The sequence below is a fragment of the Carcharhinus amblyrhynchos genome, chromosome 31 (genome assembly GCF_965287045.1).
Source record: "Carcharhinus amblyrhynchos chromosome 31, sCarAmb.v2.hapA, whole genome shotgun sequence".
Classification (NCBI taxonomy): domain Eukaryota; kingdom Metazoa; phylum Chordata; class Chondrichthyes; order Carcharhiniformes; family Carcharhinidae; genus Carcharhinus; species Carcharhinus amblyrhynchos.
Window position 1 is genome coordinate 22,649,454 of NC_137354.1, and position 17,164 is coordinate 22,666,617.

General features: G+C 47.4%; 1 protein-coding gene across 10 annotated transcripts in view; it reads left to right on the plus strand.

Moving 5' to 3' along the window:
- pax2a (paired box 2a) overlaps positions 1–17,164 on the plus strand; it is a 262,939-nt gene that overhangs the window by 25,798 nt on the left and 219,977 nt on the right. For 9 of the 10 annotated variants that reach the window (XM_080215854.1, XM_080215851.1, XM_080215855.1 and 6 more), the window contains one exon: positions 902–1,024. In XM_080215854.1, coding sequence (XP_080071980.1) covers positions 902–1,024 — 123 coding nt within the window. The remainder of the gene's footprint in view (positions 1–901; positions 1,025–17,164) is intronic. The other variant, XM_080215853.1, reaches the window with a different exon arrangement.

Consider the following 17,164-nt stretch of genomic DNA (forward strand, 5'->3'; position numbering starts at 1 on the left):
ACTGCTTTGTCTTGAATAGTGTTGAGTTTCTTGAGCATCGTTGGAGTTGCAGGCATCCAAGCCAGTGAAAAATGTCCCCGACATGTACCTTGTAGACGGCGGGAGGGTTTTGGGCAGTCAAGAATTGACTTCCTTGCCGCAGAATGCGGCCACTGACCTTTGCCCCTGTGGCCGCAGTTATCATGCGGCTAGTCCAGTTCAGGTTCGGGTCAACAGCAATCCCCAGGGCGTTGAGAGTTGCGGGGCGGGTGGTGGTATCTGGCAATGGCACTGCCATTGAGTGTCAAGGGGAGGAGGTTAGACTTTCTCTTGTTGCAGGGTGGCCTGGCACTTGTATCGTGCAAATCTTATTGGGCCAAGCATCAGTGTTCGCCAGGTCTGGCTGCAGACAGAAGTAGACTTCCCCGTTGCTCAAATGAATCCAAATCCAATTGTGCCCCCAACCAGCATTCATACATACATCTTCCAGTAGAGGTCGCTGGATAGCACTCAGGAGTGGATACCCTGGCTGATTTTTTCTTTTGCCCCCTTCCCCAGCTAACCCAGCAGCACTGAGAAAAACTGAAGCCCTCTAACATTGTCCATCTAACCAGCAGCTAACCCAATACAGAGAGCGAGCTTAACCTGAAACCTCCTTGCCTGCTTGTCTGATTATAACATCAGGAAATACATCTACCCACTTGGCAATGGGTAAATTATATTTGGTTGTGCTCCATGCTGAATAACCTCTTGGTTTACGAGTATTAGGGAACATTGTTCATTCTCATTAATAACCATTACATGCTCAGCTGACTTTGCCAATGCAGATTGTAGAAGAGTAACAGGTTAAACTGTCGGGTCTGCTTTGCAAAATGGGAAAAAAGCAACTTCTTTCTAAAAAAAAAAATTGATTTCTTTCCAGTCCCCAGTACAAACTCTCCGCCTGTATCCTCAGCATCCAATGATCCCGTGGGATCCTATTCCATCAACGGGATCCTGGGCATTCCGCGATCGAACGGAGAGGCCAAGAGGAAACGAGATGAAGGTAAGAAGGGAAATGCGATCCAGCTTTTTTTTTTGCACTGTCACCTGTAGGGCAGCTAGTGTTTCTGGCACAGCCATTGCATGCTACCCATCTGCTCTCTAATCATCTTCTAGTTTACATCGGGTTCGTGCTATTGGAAGCAGCGAGGTTGCAGATGGGGAGTGGTGGTGGGGGGGTGGGGTGGGGTGGGGTGGGGTGGGGTGGGGTGGGGTAGGGGGGGGAGCGAGGTTTGACGTGTATTGTGGAATTCGGTTGGGGTTTGTGTAATGTGATCAGTTGAAGGGTGTTTGTCATTAAGGCTGCACAGTTGGAGCCCGGCGCAGGGGCCTCTGATTCGACTGGGAGCGCCCGCCTCCTTGTACGCTCTCTTTCAGCGCTTGGCAGGCAGTGACAACTCACCCATTTCGAGGAGTGAATGCTCTCTGTTGGTGACACATGTTGGTGCTTTGTGCGGGAAGAATGCTTTTGTTGCAGTCATGAAGGAGTTAAGTGCCTTCCCTGCCTTGGGAGGCGACCCATCTGCTTGCTTGGTGTGATCTCTGCTTAGGGAGAGAGAGAGAGAGAGAGAGAGAGCAAAGGAATTGTTTAAGGAACATTAACCCCTTGGTTGCATTGTGCAAACTTTCTCACTCTTCATTGCAAGAGTCATTTCACCTGAGTTTCTTACAATGTGATGGAAAATGAATGCACATTGTGCTATGTATTCCTATTGCTATTTTTCACCACAGCTACCTGCAACAGAAACTGTTGCCTGCAGGGAGCAGTCTCCCTGACTTACAAAAAGGTAAAATGATATATATTGGAAGTCATAATCAAACTGCGCCCCAGTGGCGCCTGTTACTGGTACCCACTGACTGGCAAGGCTTACCCACAATGAATGGCCAGTTGTGTGAGTGCATTCCATGCAAGCGAAATATAGAAACTAAAAGCAGGGAGTAGGCCATTCAGCCCTTCAAGCCTGCTCCCCGGTTCATTATGATCATCGAATTCACCATCCTGGTTCCCGCCTTAATCCCCCAAGAGCTGATTCCCAAAACCAACGACCTGAACGTGAGTCGGTGCCTTTTGGGAGACAACAGCGCAATTTTGGGAAGTGTTTGTGAACCGCTGGTGTTTCCCCCGCACTCCTGTGCATGTCCTCCTCGCTCCTGAGGGCTCAGAATGTACCTTCAGTCCCCACGCAGAGAGCTGACTGGAGGTTGCGGAGGGTTAAACCCTCTCTGTTACTGGCTATTGAGGAACTCAGGTGAAGGGGCTGAGGGCCACCGTAGAGTCCAGTGACAGGACAGAACGGAATGGGGCGTCGGGAAATAGGAGTCAGCCAGCACAAAAACTTGGATTTTGGACTGATGTTTGACTTTAAGATGAGGATGCGATGGATAAAAAGCACTAAATTAGCAGGATGAATGATAATGCCACATGAAGAAAAACTGTTTGCTTTTCTAATACCAATGCAGCTACCTCTGTCTATGAATGTCTGATACCTCCTGACCATTGATATTTACAATGTGTATCCAAATGTGTGGAAGAAATGCTCTGAGTAACAATCATTTCTATTTTTTATAAGATGCTCGATGCATCCTTGCTGCCTAAGACAAAGTATTGTAATGAACTGTTGTCCTGTTCTGAGTTCTCTCGATTGCAATAGGGACGAGGTTCATACAACATGCAAGGAATAGGTGTGGCACGATTATTCAAGTGCAGTAAAGTCACTCAGATTAATCACGTCGTTAAGACATCACACTATCCTGTTTGCGACAGTGTTGATATGTTTAAAATGCTAAGGTATTGAAGATAACTTGGCTCTCATAAAGGACATCTTACGCGCAGTCCTGGTTTGACAGCGCCCTTGATTGTAAACCTTTAATCTTAGTTCACTGATCCTTCCGTGCAGGAGCTCCTCCCCTATCTCTTTTACCTCTCTCTGACCCACAACCCTCCGCGAGCTCGGCATTCCAGCAATTCTGCGCATCCCTTGATTTCCGCTGTCTCTCCGTTGACGGTCATGCCGTCAGCAGCTCTGACGCTTAAGCTCTGGAATTCCTCCTTGTTGCTCTACCCTTTTCTAACTCGCCCTCCCTAACAGCACGGTGAGTGTACCTACATCGTGAGGGCCACAGCCATTCAAGAAGGCCGCTCACCATCTCCTCCTCAAGGACAATTGGGTAACAAATACTGGCCTAGCTAGCGATGCCCACATCCCATCACAGAGAAAATTCTTCTTTTCAGTTGCTGTTTAAAACTAACTATTTGATCAAGTTTATGAGTGATATTTTATATAGGGCTGGCACCCTTTTTGCCCACTGTATTAACAGTTAATGCAATATTTTACCAGTCTATGTGGGTTTTGTCTAATGGAATTTTAATTTAAAATTCGCTAATGGGACGTGGGAGTTGCAAGCGAGGCCGATATTTATTGTCCATCCTTAATTGCCCTTGATAAGTTGGGTGGTGAGCTGCCTTCTTAAACCGCTGCAGTCCGTGTGGTGTAGGTACACCCACAGTGCTGGTAGGGAGGAAGGGAATTCCAGGATTTTGACCCAGTGACAGTGAAGGAATGAGGATATATTTCCAAGTCAGGATTTGGAGGGGAACTTCCATGTGTTGGTGTTCCCAGGTATCTGCTATAAATCGGTTGGACTAAAACCTGGTGTTGTCAGACTTTTTACTGTTCTTCTATGTGACAGAGGTCACAGATTTAGAGGGTGCTGTTCGTGGAGTCTTGGTGAGTTGCTGCTGTGCATCCTATAGATGGTACACACCGTATTGGTGGTGGTGGGGGGAGTGAATGTTTGTAGATGTGGTGCCAATCAAGTGGGCTGCTTTGTCCTGGATGGTGTTGAGCTTCTTGAGTGTTGTTGGAGCTGCACCCGTCCAGGCAAGTGGGGAGTATTCCATCACATTCCTGACATCTGCCTTGTAGATGGTAGACAGGCTTTGGGGAGTTAGGAGATGAGTTACTCGCCGGAGAAGTCCCAATCTCTGATTTCCTCTTGTAGCCTCAGCATTTGGACCAGTTTCTGAATCATTGTGTTACAGTTCACACGGACATGACCATCCAATCAATCTAATCTGCCCATTCCAGCTTGTTCTTTCCAAATGGATCAGCAGGGGCACCTTTGACTCTGTAGGCATTTGGCCTGCCCATCCTGTTACAAAGTCTCACATTGACCAGGAAAGACTGAGGTTTGCTCCCTGAGGATCTGTGCTGGTGTCAGTCAGGGTTAGAGTATGAGAACTCAGTGAATCTCAGCACTATTGAGCCAGACTGACAAGAACATCAACCAAGCCTCTGAACCCCTATTTGATATCAAATGCCTCCCAGTCACATAGGGATGTTTGACAAGAGTGATTATAACATTGGCTGTGATGCCCCCCACCCTTGGTTGCTAAGTTTATGAGCAATCAGTCACTCGACTCACCCACAAAGAATGGTGGCTTGGGTAGCACACCAGGGGTAGGGACAATGGATGACCTCAGAGGATGGAATGGTGGCCTATATTTTGGGGTGAAAGTGAGTTGATTTATTATTGTCACAAGTATCAGGATGCACTGAAAAGTATTGTGTCTTGTGCACTATACAGACAAAGCATACTGTTCGTAGAGTACATAGGGGAGAAGGAAAGGAGAAGGTGCAGAATGAGGTGTTACAGCTACAGATAGGGTGAAGAGAAAGATCAGCATAATACGTGGGAGGCCCACATCGTGTTACAGTCACAACTGCAGCACAGAGGGATGGCACAGCAGGTTAGCACTGCTGCCTCACAGCGCCAGGGACCCAGGTTCGATTCCTGAGTGTCTGAGCGGAGTCTGCACACCCCCTTCCGTGTCAGCGCGGGTTTCCTCCGAGTGCTCCAGTTTCCTCCTACAGTCCGAAAGACGTGCTGGTTAGGGTGCATTGGCCGTGCTAAGTTGCCCCTTAAGTGTACCCAAACAGGGGCTGGAGTGGGGCGGCTGTGGGGGGGGCATTTTCACAGTAGCTTCATTGCAAGCCAACTAATAAATAAACTTTAAAGAAAAATGCTAGTGAAAAAAAGATCAGCTTAATATAAGGTAGGCCTATTCAAATGTCTGTTGGGGAAAGCAGCTATTGTGGAGGGGGGGGTGTGTGTTTGTTTTGGTTGGGGGGGGTGCGACGGTGGAACATGGTAGAATGGTAGCCTGTATTTGGGGGTGAAAGTGAGGGCGATAGATGAGGAGAGAGGGCAGGGCGGTGGACTGAATGGGGGGGGGGTGCGGTGAGAGTATCAGAGGATGAGAACTGAATGGAGCACTCGGCTGTTTGTAATAACTGGCTGCGTGGTGCGGGCGATATTATAATCTCTGAACGCATTCAAAAGACACCTAGCCGGGGAAAGGGAAAAAAAGAATACGCAAGCTTTCTTATGCAGATAATATAATGAATTCCCTGAAGATCCTATTCAGCCCTCTCCCCCTTCCCCCAACCCAAGGCCAACCGAGCGTAAAACCGACCATTCACCCACCCCCACCCACCCCCTCCCCAACCCCACTCCGCCAAAAATAAAATAAAAATGTTGCCTCCCTTTCAGCGAAGTTTATTAATTGATTCAGTGAGGCACATATCGAACAGAAAGAGGGGCTTGCACTCAAAGGCCTGACCTACACTTTTGTCACTGTTGTCTTATACAATTAATCTTGGGTGAAATGATTAAGAAGAGTTAGGATAATTACATGTCAAGATGATGTAGCAAGCCACCCAGGTCAGCCGCAGAAAGCACTACTGATGTGTTAGATGCTTCCACTCTCTCTCCGAGAAGAGAGAAGAAATGATTTTTTCTTTTGCCCCAAGCCTTCCAGATTACAGAGTCGCTGTGCACAGCACAGCTCTCCATTTTAATTTTATTGAATAAACATTATTATAAGTAGAAAAAAAATACCAAAATCAATCAATCCCGACACATTCATACAGTACAATAAATGAGCTGTGTATAAGCCTGATGCGGACGCAAGGTTGAGTGCTGTTATGATTACAAAGCCACTGAACTTTCACACTGCACTGAGAAAATTAGAAAAAAAATAAAAGGCCTGGAATTAGAAGCAAATGAAAATTAGACTCGAGAGTTTTAAAAACTGCCAACAGTCAAACAAGGTGTTTGTGTGTGTGTGTGTGTGTGTGTGTGTGTGTGTGTGTGTGTGTGGAATGCAGTATGTGTATGGCTGCGTAAGATGCACTGTGTGTGTATGTATGTAGGATGCAGTGCCTGTGTGCCTATGTGTAGGATAAACTGTGTGCGTGTGTAGAGGATACACTGTGTGTGTGGAATGCAATGTGCGTGAATTTATATGTAGGATACTGTGTGTGTGTGTGTGCATGTATGTGAGTATGTGTATATGTGAGTGCGTGTGAGTCTTTGTGTGTATGTGCGTAAGTGTGCATGAGTGTGTGTGCGTGCGTGAGCGTGTGTTTGTGTGTGCGCGAGTGTGTGTGTGTAGGTGTGTTTGCGTGAGTATGTGTGTGTGCAAGTGTGTATGAGTTTGTGTGTGTTTGTGTGTGTGAGTGTGTGTGTGCGAATGTGTATGTGTGTGTGCGCGTGCGTGTGTATGTACAAGTGTGTGTGAATGTGTGCGTGTGTGTCTGTGTGAGTGTGTGTGAATGTGTGTGTGTGTGTGTGTGTGTGTGTGTGTGTGACAGGCATGGGGGTACAAAATGAATGGTGTTGGACACTGATGCCTGTCATTTAACTAATAAAATCCAGTCGGAATTCCTGCCCTAATCCTTATCCAGTTATCCCTGTTGAAGAAAGTGTGCGTGCATGTGTGCACATTACACACCAGATTGAGTTCACAGAGTCTCCTGAAACAGCCCCACAACTCTCCTGACGAGAGGAGCTGGGCGGAAGTGGCCTATCCCATTGGGACACGTGGCTTACAATCCCACAAACTCTCACGCATGTCCCAGTGGAATAGATCACTTCCAACCACACTCACTCACACGCCGTGTTCACTGATAAATACACTCTCACACAGAGACCCTCTTAATCCAACATATCGAGGTGGGCTGCAAAAGGCGGGGGAATGGGGGGACAATATGCTGCCTTTTCCGTTGACAATACTTTGCAAACTGGGTTCACGCACCACGTGAGGGAAGGGGGGTAGTAAAGAGAGAACGAGAAGAAAAAATAAAATGTGCTAATGAGTTACAATTTAGAAAGTGGCTTCTTAACCATTTTTGGCAATGATTCATGCTTGCAGTGATATTAACCTGCGCACGCATGGTGATTAATATGGTTGCAAATACCTACTCAGTGATACCTCACAGGTGCTGACATTACAGACTGACCTGCAGGGACACATATGTGCCCAAAATTCTGTGTTGCGATTTTGCATTTACGTGCTGATGTGTCAGGAGATGATAGTGGAAGCAACAGCCCGTTATTATCTTGTCCTGATTATTCTTCCCATTTAACTTCCTCGGGAGTGTAAACGGGGGAGAGGTGAAAGAGACTGATGATTGATTATTGTCCATGCGACACAGTTGTAATCGGTGGGTTCACACGACACCACTGCTTGCACTCTCTCAAACCTAACTTCAATTCAAGCTGTCTGAAAATTTGCAGGTTTGGTGGATTGGCCATGGTAAATTGCCCCTTAGTGTCTAAAAATGTGCAGGTTAGGGGGATTAGCCACTCTAAATTGCCCCTTTGTGTCCAAAGATGTGCAGTTTAGGCGGATTGGCCATGCTAAAGTGTCCCTTAGTGTCTAAAAATGTACAGGTTAGGCGGATTGGCCATGCTAAATTGTCCCTTTGTGTCTAAAAATGTGCAGGTTAGAGGAATTAGCCAGGCTAAATTGCCCCGTTGTGTCCAAAGATGTGCAGGTTAGGCAGATTGGCCATGCTAAATTGCCCCTTAGTGTCTAAAAATGTGCAGGTTAGGGGAATTAGCCAGGCTAAATTGCCCCTTTGTGTCCAAAGATGTGAAGATTACATCCATTGGCCTCGCTAAATTGCCCCTTCGTGTCCAAGGAGATGCAAGTTTGGCGGATTGGCCATGGTAAATTGCCTCTAGCACTGTGTAAGTTAGGTGGATTGGCCATGCTAAGTTGCTGCTTAGTGTCCAAGGAGATGCAGGTTTGGTGGATTGGCCGTGATAAATTGCCCCTTAACATTTAAAGATGTGTAGGTCAGGTCCATCGACCATGGCAAATTGTCCCTTAGCATTTTAAAGATATGCGGGTTAGGTGGATTGGCCATGGTAAGTGCAAGGGGTTACAGGGATTGGGCAGGGGTTGAGATGGGTCTGGTGGGGTTTGGGCGAAGTGCAGAGGGAATGGCTGATGCCCATACCCTGTAACCCCGGCTCGAGTGGAATAATGGGCACCGGCACATGCCCACACACTCAAGCGTTTCACGCTATGTCGATAACAAGCACAAACCCACGCTTAGGGGGTCCAGTTTGTGACGGTGCTGCGGCTGAACAAAAGATATTTTCCAGCGTTACCTTTGGGTGAAACAGCCCAGAAGAAACAATCGGCTTAGGCCAGTGTTTGTATACCCTCACTTTACTGGCTTCCCATTTTAGAGTGTACAAGTGTTCTTACTTCACAGAACCACAGAATCCCTACAGTGCAGGAGGAGGCCATTTGGCCCATCAAGCCCGCACCAATTCCACCCAGACCTCATCCTTTCGACATATCCACCCTGCTAATCCCCCTGGCACTGCGGCACAGTTGAGCATGGCCAATCAACCTAACCCGCACGTCTTTGGAGCAAACCCACGCAGACATGGGGAGAATGTGCAAACACCACACAGACAGTGACCCAAGGCCGGAATCAAATCCGGTCCCTGGCGCTGTGAGGCAGCAGTGTTTACCATTTTACTGATGCAAGACAAGTTCAGATGCCCAGTATTCTCATTTCCCCCTTTTTACAGGCGTTCCAGTTTAAAGTATGCAAGACCAGTTCGGACCAGTACCCTTATTTCCCCGTTTTATTGTTTTATTTTCCTTCTGGGAGTTAACCCTTTGAAGATAGGACTTTTTTTTCCTTTGGAGCTGTCCCAAATGTCCTGCCATTTAACAGCCTCAAGACTGGCATTTGCCCATGAGTTGGTGGGTTAACATGGTGGGGAATGAACTGCCAGACTTCATCCTCTGTAGCTTCTTACGATCTTTCACACAAAGGCATCCAGCTTATTTCAGCAAGGCAAGGGTTACTCTCTGTGTAGCAGCATGGAGTTCCTACTGAGGACTTATTATGCGGAGTTACTGTGTAACCAACAGAGTGAAGATTGCTTATTGTGCAGCCGTGTTGAGTTCCCCCATTTAACTCCTGAGGGTGAGGCTTATCGGGAAGCAAGAAGCTGCTCCGCTACTTGTCCCCTTGCTAAGAGTAGGATTCTTCTTTGTCTCCTTCCAGGATTGTTCTGGAGCAGTGGTGGGCAACTTGCGGCCTGGGGGAAGGTGGGGGGAGAGGACACATGTAACCCACCTGAGGGCGGCCCCACAAGGCATTTTGTTGACCGCTGCCCATGTGAAGGGTTGCCACATTCCACTGATTCCTGTTATTGTAGTTTCCTTCCCCCACTGGCGTGACTGTAACAATAGGCGTGTAAAACTAGGGCGAGTGAAGTGAGGTGCGTGCTCACAACATTGACTGTGAGAGCCGTGCGCTCCCTCTGTGTCCAAACTGTCAATACCTCTTGTGTTTTTACCATTTGAAGTCGTTGACAATTCTATTGCTATATGAATTATTAAACATTTTATACATCTCATTATGAAATATTCGGCGCATACTCAATGTATTTAATCTTATTCACGGGGTCACGGTTAGTGAACGAGCCCCATTTCAATCTTGCGGCCCACTGAGATAAAGGAGGGCCACTCATGCCTCGCACTCACTTGCCCGTCGCTGTCCTGGGGTCTCTCGGGATTCGGAATTTGGATAAATGTAGCAGAACATTTTCATTCCACTTCTTTTCGATGCTTTGGTTTGGTACAGGGCTGGTGGTACAGATGGGAGGTTAAAGAGGCTGGGTGGCATGGTTGATAGAGGGGAAGCCATCTGATAAAGCTTCCAATAATTTGCCCCATCAGAATCCAAACTCCCGAGCTCAGAGTGACGCTGACACTGCCCTCTCTCCCAGTCAATGAATGAGCTGCGTAAAACTCCACTCACTCGTGTCGAATCCCTGGCTAAACTCAACTCGAGCAACGGGACAGGCAGCTTCTCGCCAACAGAAAAGGGGATGACAATGGAAAGTTGGCCTCCCTACTAGTTTAGGGATAGCAGTTCTGATTTTGGAGACAAGGGCCGGGATTCTCCAAGCTCGCCCAGATTCAAGGCGGGCAAGACTCACTGAACAACATTCTCCATTGGCCTTGGGCGGGATCTTACGATCCTCGGGCAGGGCCAGGCAGCAAAAGTCTGGCAGTGGGCCGGGATTCTCTGACCTCGCCCGCAGGGGCTAGGATTTTCCAGTCCCGTTGAGGCGAATGGAGTTTCGGCTGAGTGCCAAATTTTCCGCTCGCTCGGAGAACCCCTGCCACAATCCCTTGTCCCTCCCAATCAAACACCCTTCCGTGCCCGCCTCAGTCAATTCTTAATCGCCAATAACTAACCATGAATGCGATGGAAATGTGCGTGTTTTTGCATTCTTGTCACTCGTAGGAGTGTCGGGGAGATGAATTGCCAATCCCTGGAAACACCAGGGCAACTCCGAAAGGTTTGGTAACCCTACACCAGCCCGAGAGACATGGCAGTCGGTATTAAGCACAGAGCCCCAAGCGCCTTTGTGCAACGACACAAACTTTGTGGTTTCACTCAAATCTCCGCTTAATCTCAGGCTCAACCTCTCCCACATCTGTCCACCTGTCCCTACGTGGTTATTCTTTCGGTGGAGGAGGGGGGTGGAGGGGGGGTGGGGTGCAGGGGTGGGGGTGGGTCCCTGCCTATTTGGGGAAATCTTGACGCGGACACTGAAGTTTAGTGGGGTCCAAAACAGCCGGCAGAACCTTAGAAAGGTTACTATAGAAACTGTATGAATCACACTGTCTGCTAAGTCACCTCTCATTCAAGCATGTTTTTGTGTGACCATAAAGGATCGTGTTGTGAGGAATGCAATGTCGTTCCATTAAAGCTGCAGGAACTATTCACTGTGAGCCCAATCACTTCCTCCTTTTTATTGGGAAATCAGCACTTTTTTTTAAAGAAAACAAACCATTCTAAGCCACAATAGATTGAAAGCTGCTGTAATTAAACACAGTTTTGTCAGACCCACTGGGCGCTGATCATTCTAATCTTACTGCCACAGTCGGGATAAACTACCCCCCCCGCCCCCACAACCACAACTTTTTTTTTCTTACCTCTTCTTTTATTCCGTCCCCTTTCTTCTGAACCAATCGATACCTCGCTGGGGGCCACAATTGCCCAGACGCTGGGCAGCCTTGGCCCCATTGAGCCATGCGTCGCTTTGGCATTGAACGTCACAGGCTGTTCTCCCATGGGGTGCATCGCAGTCCCCGCCGCCATCCAATATTCACAGGCAGTGCCTTGATCGGACGCCCAGCTGAGTTCTCGTTTCTTTTTTTTTGTGGTTAACTCTTCGTCAAGCCGGGGACCAGTTTGTGCAGCCTGAGACAAAACATGGATTTCGGGGGGGGGCTATTGAACGAGGGGTCCCCTCTGTCCCATGCAACTCAGTTACTATCCGGACGATTATTGGTCTGCCTTGTTGTCCAACGAGGGGCATACACGCGATGGGTCGTGCGAGGGCTGCTCTTGGTTGTTTCGAGAGTTGCCCAGTACTTCACGTCGTTAGTGTACGCTTAAACTGGACCAGATGCTGGGCAACACGACAGCTCAGTGACTATCACTGTTTGCTGTGCAGACACATGGATCTGGGCCGGTGTCTGTGGGAGTTTGCGCATTCTCCCCGTGCTTGCGTGGGTTTCCTCCGGGTGCTCCAGTTTCCTCCCACACCCCAAAGATGTACTCTTAGGCTGATTGGTGTAACAAATTGTCCCTAAATTTGGAGTGCCATAAGCATAGACAAGGATCATGGGTGGAGGGGGGACTCATAATGTTAAAATGGTGGCGTGGGCTCATTGGGCCGAAGGGCCTGTTTCCCGTGCTGTGTTGTTCTTTGTTCTTTGATTTTGTCCAAAGTATACAGGGATCTGCCTTGTCATTTATCGTCTGCCTACAAACCCCCACATTGGCCTTAAGCTGTACTTTTATTCGATTGAACCCATATTTATGCAGCACCTTCCAGACCACACAGTTTAAGGTACATAGTACAGTTAGTTACTCCTTGAAGCACTGTGATTATTATTGTGGTGACCACTTCAGCTATTCAACAGCCTTGGTTTGAGGCTCAAACACAACAGACAAGAGTGAACCAACTGTGCCATGCTGATTGGACTATGGACTTACTGGGGATGAATGTCTCTCAACTCCACACTCCCCCCCCGTGTCTGCGTGGGTTTTCTTTGGCTGCTCTGGTTTCCTCCCACAGTCCAAAGATGTGCAGGTTAGGTGGATTGGCCATGTTAAATTGCCTCCTAATGTTCAAAGATGTGTAGGTTAGGTGGATTAGCCATTCTAAATTGCCCCTTAGCGCCCAAAGATGTGCAGGTTAGGTGGATTGGCCATGCTAAATTGCCCCTTAGTGCACTAGGATGCTTAGGTTAGAGGCATTGGTGGGTAAAATATATAGAGATATAGGGATAGGCCTGGGTGGGATTGTGGTCAGTGCAGACTTGATGGGCCGAAGGGCCTCTTTCTGCACTGTAGGGTTTTTTGATTCTATGATATTAGGTGGATTGGCCATGCTAAATTTCCCCTTACTGTCCAACAATGTTCATTTGCGGTGGATTGGCCATGCTAAATTGCCCCTTAGTGTCCAAAGGTATGAAGGCTAGGTGGATTGGCCATGCTAAATTGCCCCTTAGTGTCCAAAGGTATGAAGATTAGGTGGATTGGCCATGCTAAATTGCCCCTTAGTGTCCAAAGGTATGAAGGTTAGGTGGATTAGCAGTGATAAACGCACGGGGTTACAGGGTTAGTGCAGGGGATGGGCCTGAGGAAAATGCTCTTTTGGAGAGTTGGTGCAGACCTGATGGGCCAAATGGCTTCCTTCTGCACTGGAGGGATTCTATGGTTCCACAGTGAGACCTATTGATGTCCTGCTGGTATCTCCTTGACGGCATGGTCAATGCCAAGTGGGAATATAAGGGAAAGTATTTTCAAGAGTATTAAAGAGCTGGCAGGGAGAATGTTTCTGAACAGAGTTGAACAGCGTGGGAGACAGTTAAATGCCCATCGGGTAGGAAGATGAGGTCTGAAATTGCACGCTCCCTTCTCTAAAAAAAACTCTTCAGAGTTTACACTCTGGTGCTGTAGTTTAAATACCCACCAGTGTCAACAGTGGAGTTCATACAATGGCTAGATAGAGTTTATACAATGGCATCAAGGGATATGGGGTTAGTGCAGGAAGTTGGCATTGAATCAGAAGGTCAACCATGATCCAGTTGAATGGTGGAACAGGCTCAAGGGGCTGAATGGCCTCTTTGTGCTCCTGTGTTCTCATGGCCCATCCATACTGGGCTATACAAGAGAATCACAAATGATGGAGAACATTCAACTGCTCCTCATTCAAAAGGCCATTCGGTTGTCCCATTGCTTAATCCAGTTATATTTCTTGGAGGATTCAGAGCTTTTTTTCATCTTATATGGGAATCTTTTACATGTGGTGATTCCTTTTTGTGTGAAGTTGATTTTAACTGTGACCTTTATTCATTTAAATGTGTCTCTGTTATTGTCCTTATCTCACAAGACAGCTTTTGGTAATTTTCTGGACTTCCTTTCTCTGTGTTGTGTTAAATATGCCGCAGTTTATGGCCACTGGGTTACGGTGGTGTAACCGTGCTGAATTCTAAGCAGTATGTATACTGTGATGTAAAAAGAATTGGCTGTGTACACTCTGGTACGCTTACTGAAATAGCTATCAGAGAGTTGGTGTATGTATACTGTGATTTAAAATTTGGCCGTGTACCCTCTGGTACACTCTTCGATTTAGCTCAGTTGGCTGGATGGCTGGTTAGTGAAGCATGAACGATGCCAACACCGCGGGTTCAATTCCCGTACCGGCTGAGGTTGTTCGTAAAGGCTCCACCTTGTGCCTCACCTGAGATGTGGGGATCCTCAGGTTAAATCATTACCAGTCAGCTCCTCCCCTCACCTGAGAGAATGGCGACTTAAAAAAGAGATATTTCTACCATAGAGTTGATGTGAATGCTATGATATAAAAATGGGCTGTGTGCATTTTGGTACTGAAATATCTATCATAGAGTTGCGAGAATCTAAACTGGGATGTGGGCTCCAGAACCTGTAATACCTCTTAGTTAATCCAAAATTGTTTCTGTGCTATCCAATAACAACATAAATAAAACGTCAAAATGGTAATTTAATGCTGTATATATATACATATATATATATACGTACCCACACACACACACACATATATATATATATATAATGTATGTATATTTTATATATATATAGAACATTAAACAATGCATTAAAATGCCACACTGGAATATGTGTATTGGAATATGTCCATTTTTGTGAATATGTGTTGGAATGCATTGGAACGTATGTTCCGGAATGTAAATGGAGTATTTGCATCATATTGTGCATATTGGGATGTATACCCTGAAGTACACACACTGGAGTTTGTGCATTGGAATGTTAACACTGGAATATTTGTACTTGAGCATCTAGGCAAGGATGAGGTTTTTTGAGCTGTATGCTAACTGGTGTACATGTGTTGGAGTATTTCTTGCATGTGTGTCGAGTACATCTGAAGAAAGAAAGTTAATTTATCAATTACAAAGTTTAATTATTAATCACAAATAAGGCTTACATTAACACTGCAATGAAGTTACAGTGAAATTCCCCTAGTCGCCACACTCCAGCGCCTGTTCGGGTCAATGCACCCCTAACCAGCGTGTCTTTCAGAATGTGGGAGGAAGCACCCGGAGGAAACCCGCGCAGACACGGGGAGAATGTGCAAACTCCAAACAGACAGTCACCCAAGCTGGGGAATTGAGCCCAGATCCCTGGCGCTGTGAGGCAGCAGCGCTAACCACTATGCCACAACCGAGTGCCGCAATTAGAGTATGTGGACTGGGGTATACGAGGTGTTGAGTTTGCCCTGTAGTTTCTCTTTTAAACCGCTCTTCAAATCCCGAGACTCTTCGTGGAGTTTCATGAGGGCCTGAGCGGAGTGAGGTTTGTCAGTGTGTCAGAAGCCGGTTTGTTTTTTGAGGAAGAAGTTCACAAAAGAATCACGGGGGCTGGTGAGAGAAGTAACAGGGCAAGGTGCTAAGTGTCAACAGGGGACCCACTCGATGATGGACTGCACATTTGCTCAATGCATCTGTTTCAAGCGATTTGCCTAATCCGCAGTTTCCTCGGGTTTAAATCTCGGGCACATTCTTGTCAGTCTGTGCTCGGAGAGAAGGATTAGAAAAGGTTCAGAGGTCAGGGAGCTGAATCAGAATACTGCCACTAGAAGGAGCTTTAATCATGTGACTGCATCTCCGCATACAACAGGAAGCAGATGCGATATCTCGCAATGCCATCACTGCACGCAGGCCCACAGTCACCCAGAGGTGCAAATAACTTTGAAGGAGATACCCATTACTCAACATGGGGTCAGTTCAGTTGAAAAGAACAATACAGCACAGGCCCTTCGGCCCACCAAGTCTGTGCTGTACGTGATTTCATAAGAAATAGGAGCAGGAGTAGGCCATCCAGCCCTTCGAGCCTGCACCGCCATTCAATAAGATCATGGCTGATCTGATAGTGGATCAGGGATTTGATCCCTGAAGTGGATCAGGGATCTGATGAGGGATTTCGATCCCCCAGTTCGCCTTCCGTTCCTCTGTCGACCAAAGATGCACTTTGAACCTTGCTAATGGCTCTGTTTCCACCACCTCCACTGGCAATGCCATCCAGGCATCCACCGCCCTCTGTGTGAAAAACTTACCCCGCATGTCTCCCCTGTATGTAACCCCCTCTCACTTTAAACCTGTGCCCTCTTGTAGATGGCCCTTCCAGCCTGGGAAGAAACCTCTGACTGTCCACCCTCTCTACGCCTCTCAAAATTTTATAAACTTCTATCAGCTCTCCCCTCGGCCTCCATCTTTCCAGCAAAAACAATCCGAGTTCATCCAATCGCTCCTCATATCCAATGCCCTCGAACATCCTGGTAAACCTCCTCCCTCCAAAGCATCCTCTGGTAGTGCGGTGACCAGAACTGCACGTGTTATTCCAAATGTGGCCTAACGAAAGTTTTATACAGCTGTATAGCCTCTTGCAGCGTGAAGTAGTTCTTAACGTGAGAGTTATTCAACAACAACAACTTATACACACATAGCGCCTTTGATGTCATGAACACCCGAAGGCATTTCACGGGAGCGCTTTAAAGTAAAGTTTGATGTGAGCCGCAGGAGGGGAGAGATTAGGCGCGGCGACCAAAAGCTTGGTCAAAGAGGTAGGTTTTAGAACAAAGAACAAAATCAGCCCGGGAAACAGACCCTTCGGCCCAACGAGCCCGCACCGCCATCTCAACACCACCAGTCCACCCCTGTATCCACGACCCCTGTCTAATGTTTTATGGCCATCCAGATTGAGGGGAACTGATTTAGGGACAATTTATTCCTGCCAATCAGCCTAACAGCACATCTTTGGGGTGCGGGAGGAAACCGGAGCACCCGGAGAAAACCCACGCAAGCACGGGGAGAATGCGCAAACTCCCACAGACACCGGCCCAAATCCATGTGTCTGCACAGCAATCAGCGATAGTCACTGAGCTGTTGTCTTGCCCAGTATCTGGTCCAGTTTAGGCACACACTAACGACATGAAGCACTAGGCCAATCTCGAACAACCAAGAGCAGCCCCAATACGACCCATCGCGTGTATGCCCCTCGTTGGACACGGGGTGGACCGACTTAAGACCTGTGACTGAAAAGAGAAAAAACATTATTAACATACCATATCCATTTACATTACCAGGGACGCCCCAATGCTAATGACCCTGATTTAACGGGCGTCTCAAAGAGGCAGGCGAGGTGAAGAAGTGGAGGAGTTTCCTGTGGATAGGGCCTTGGTAATC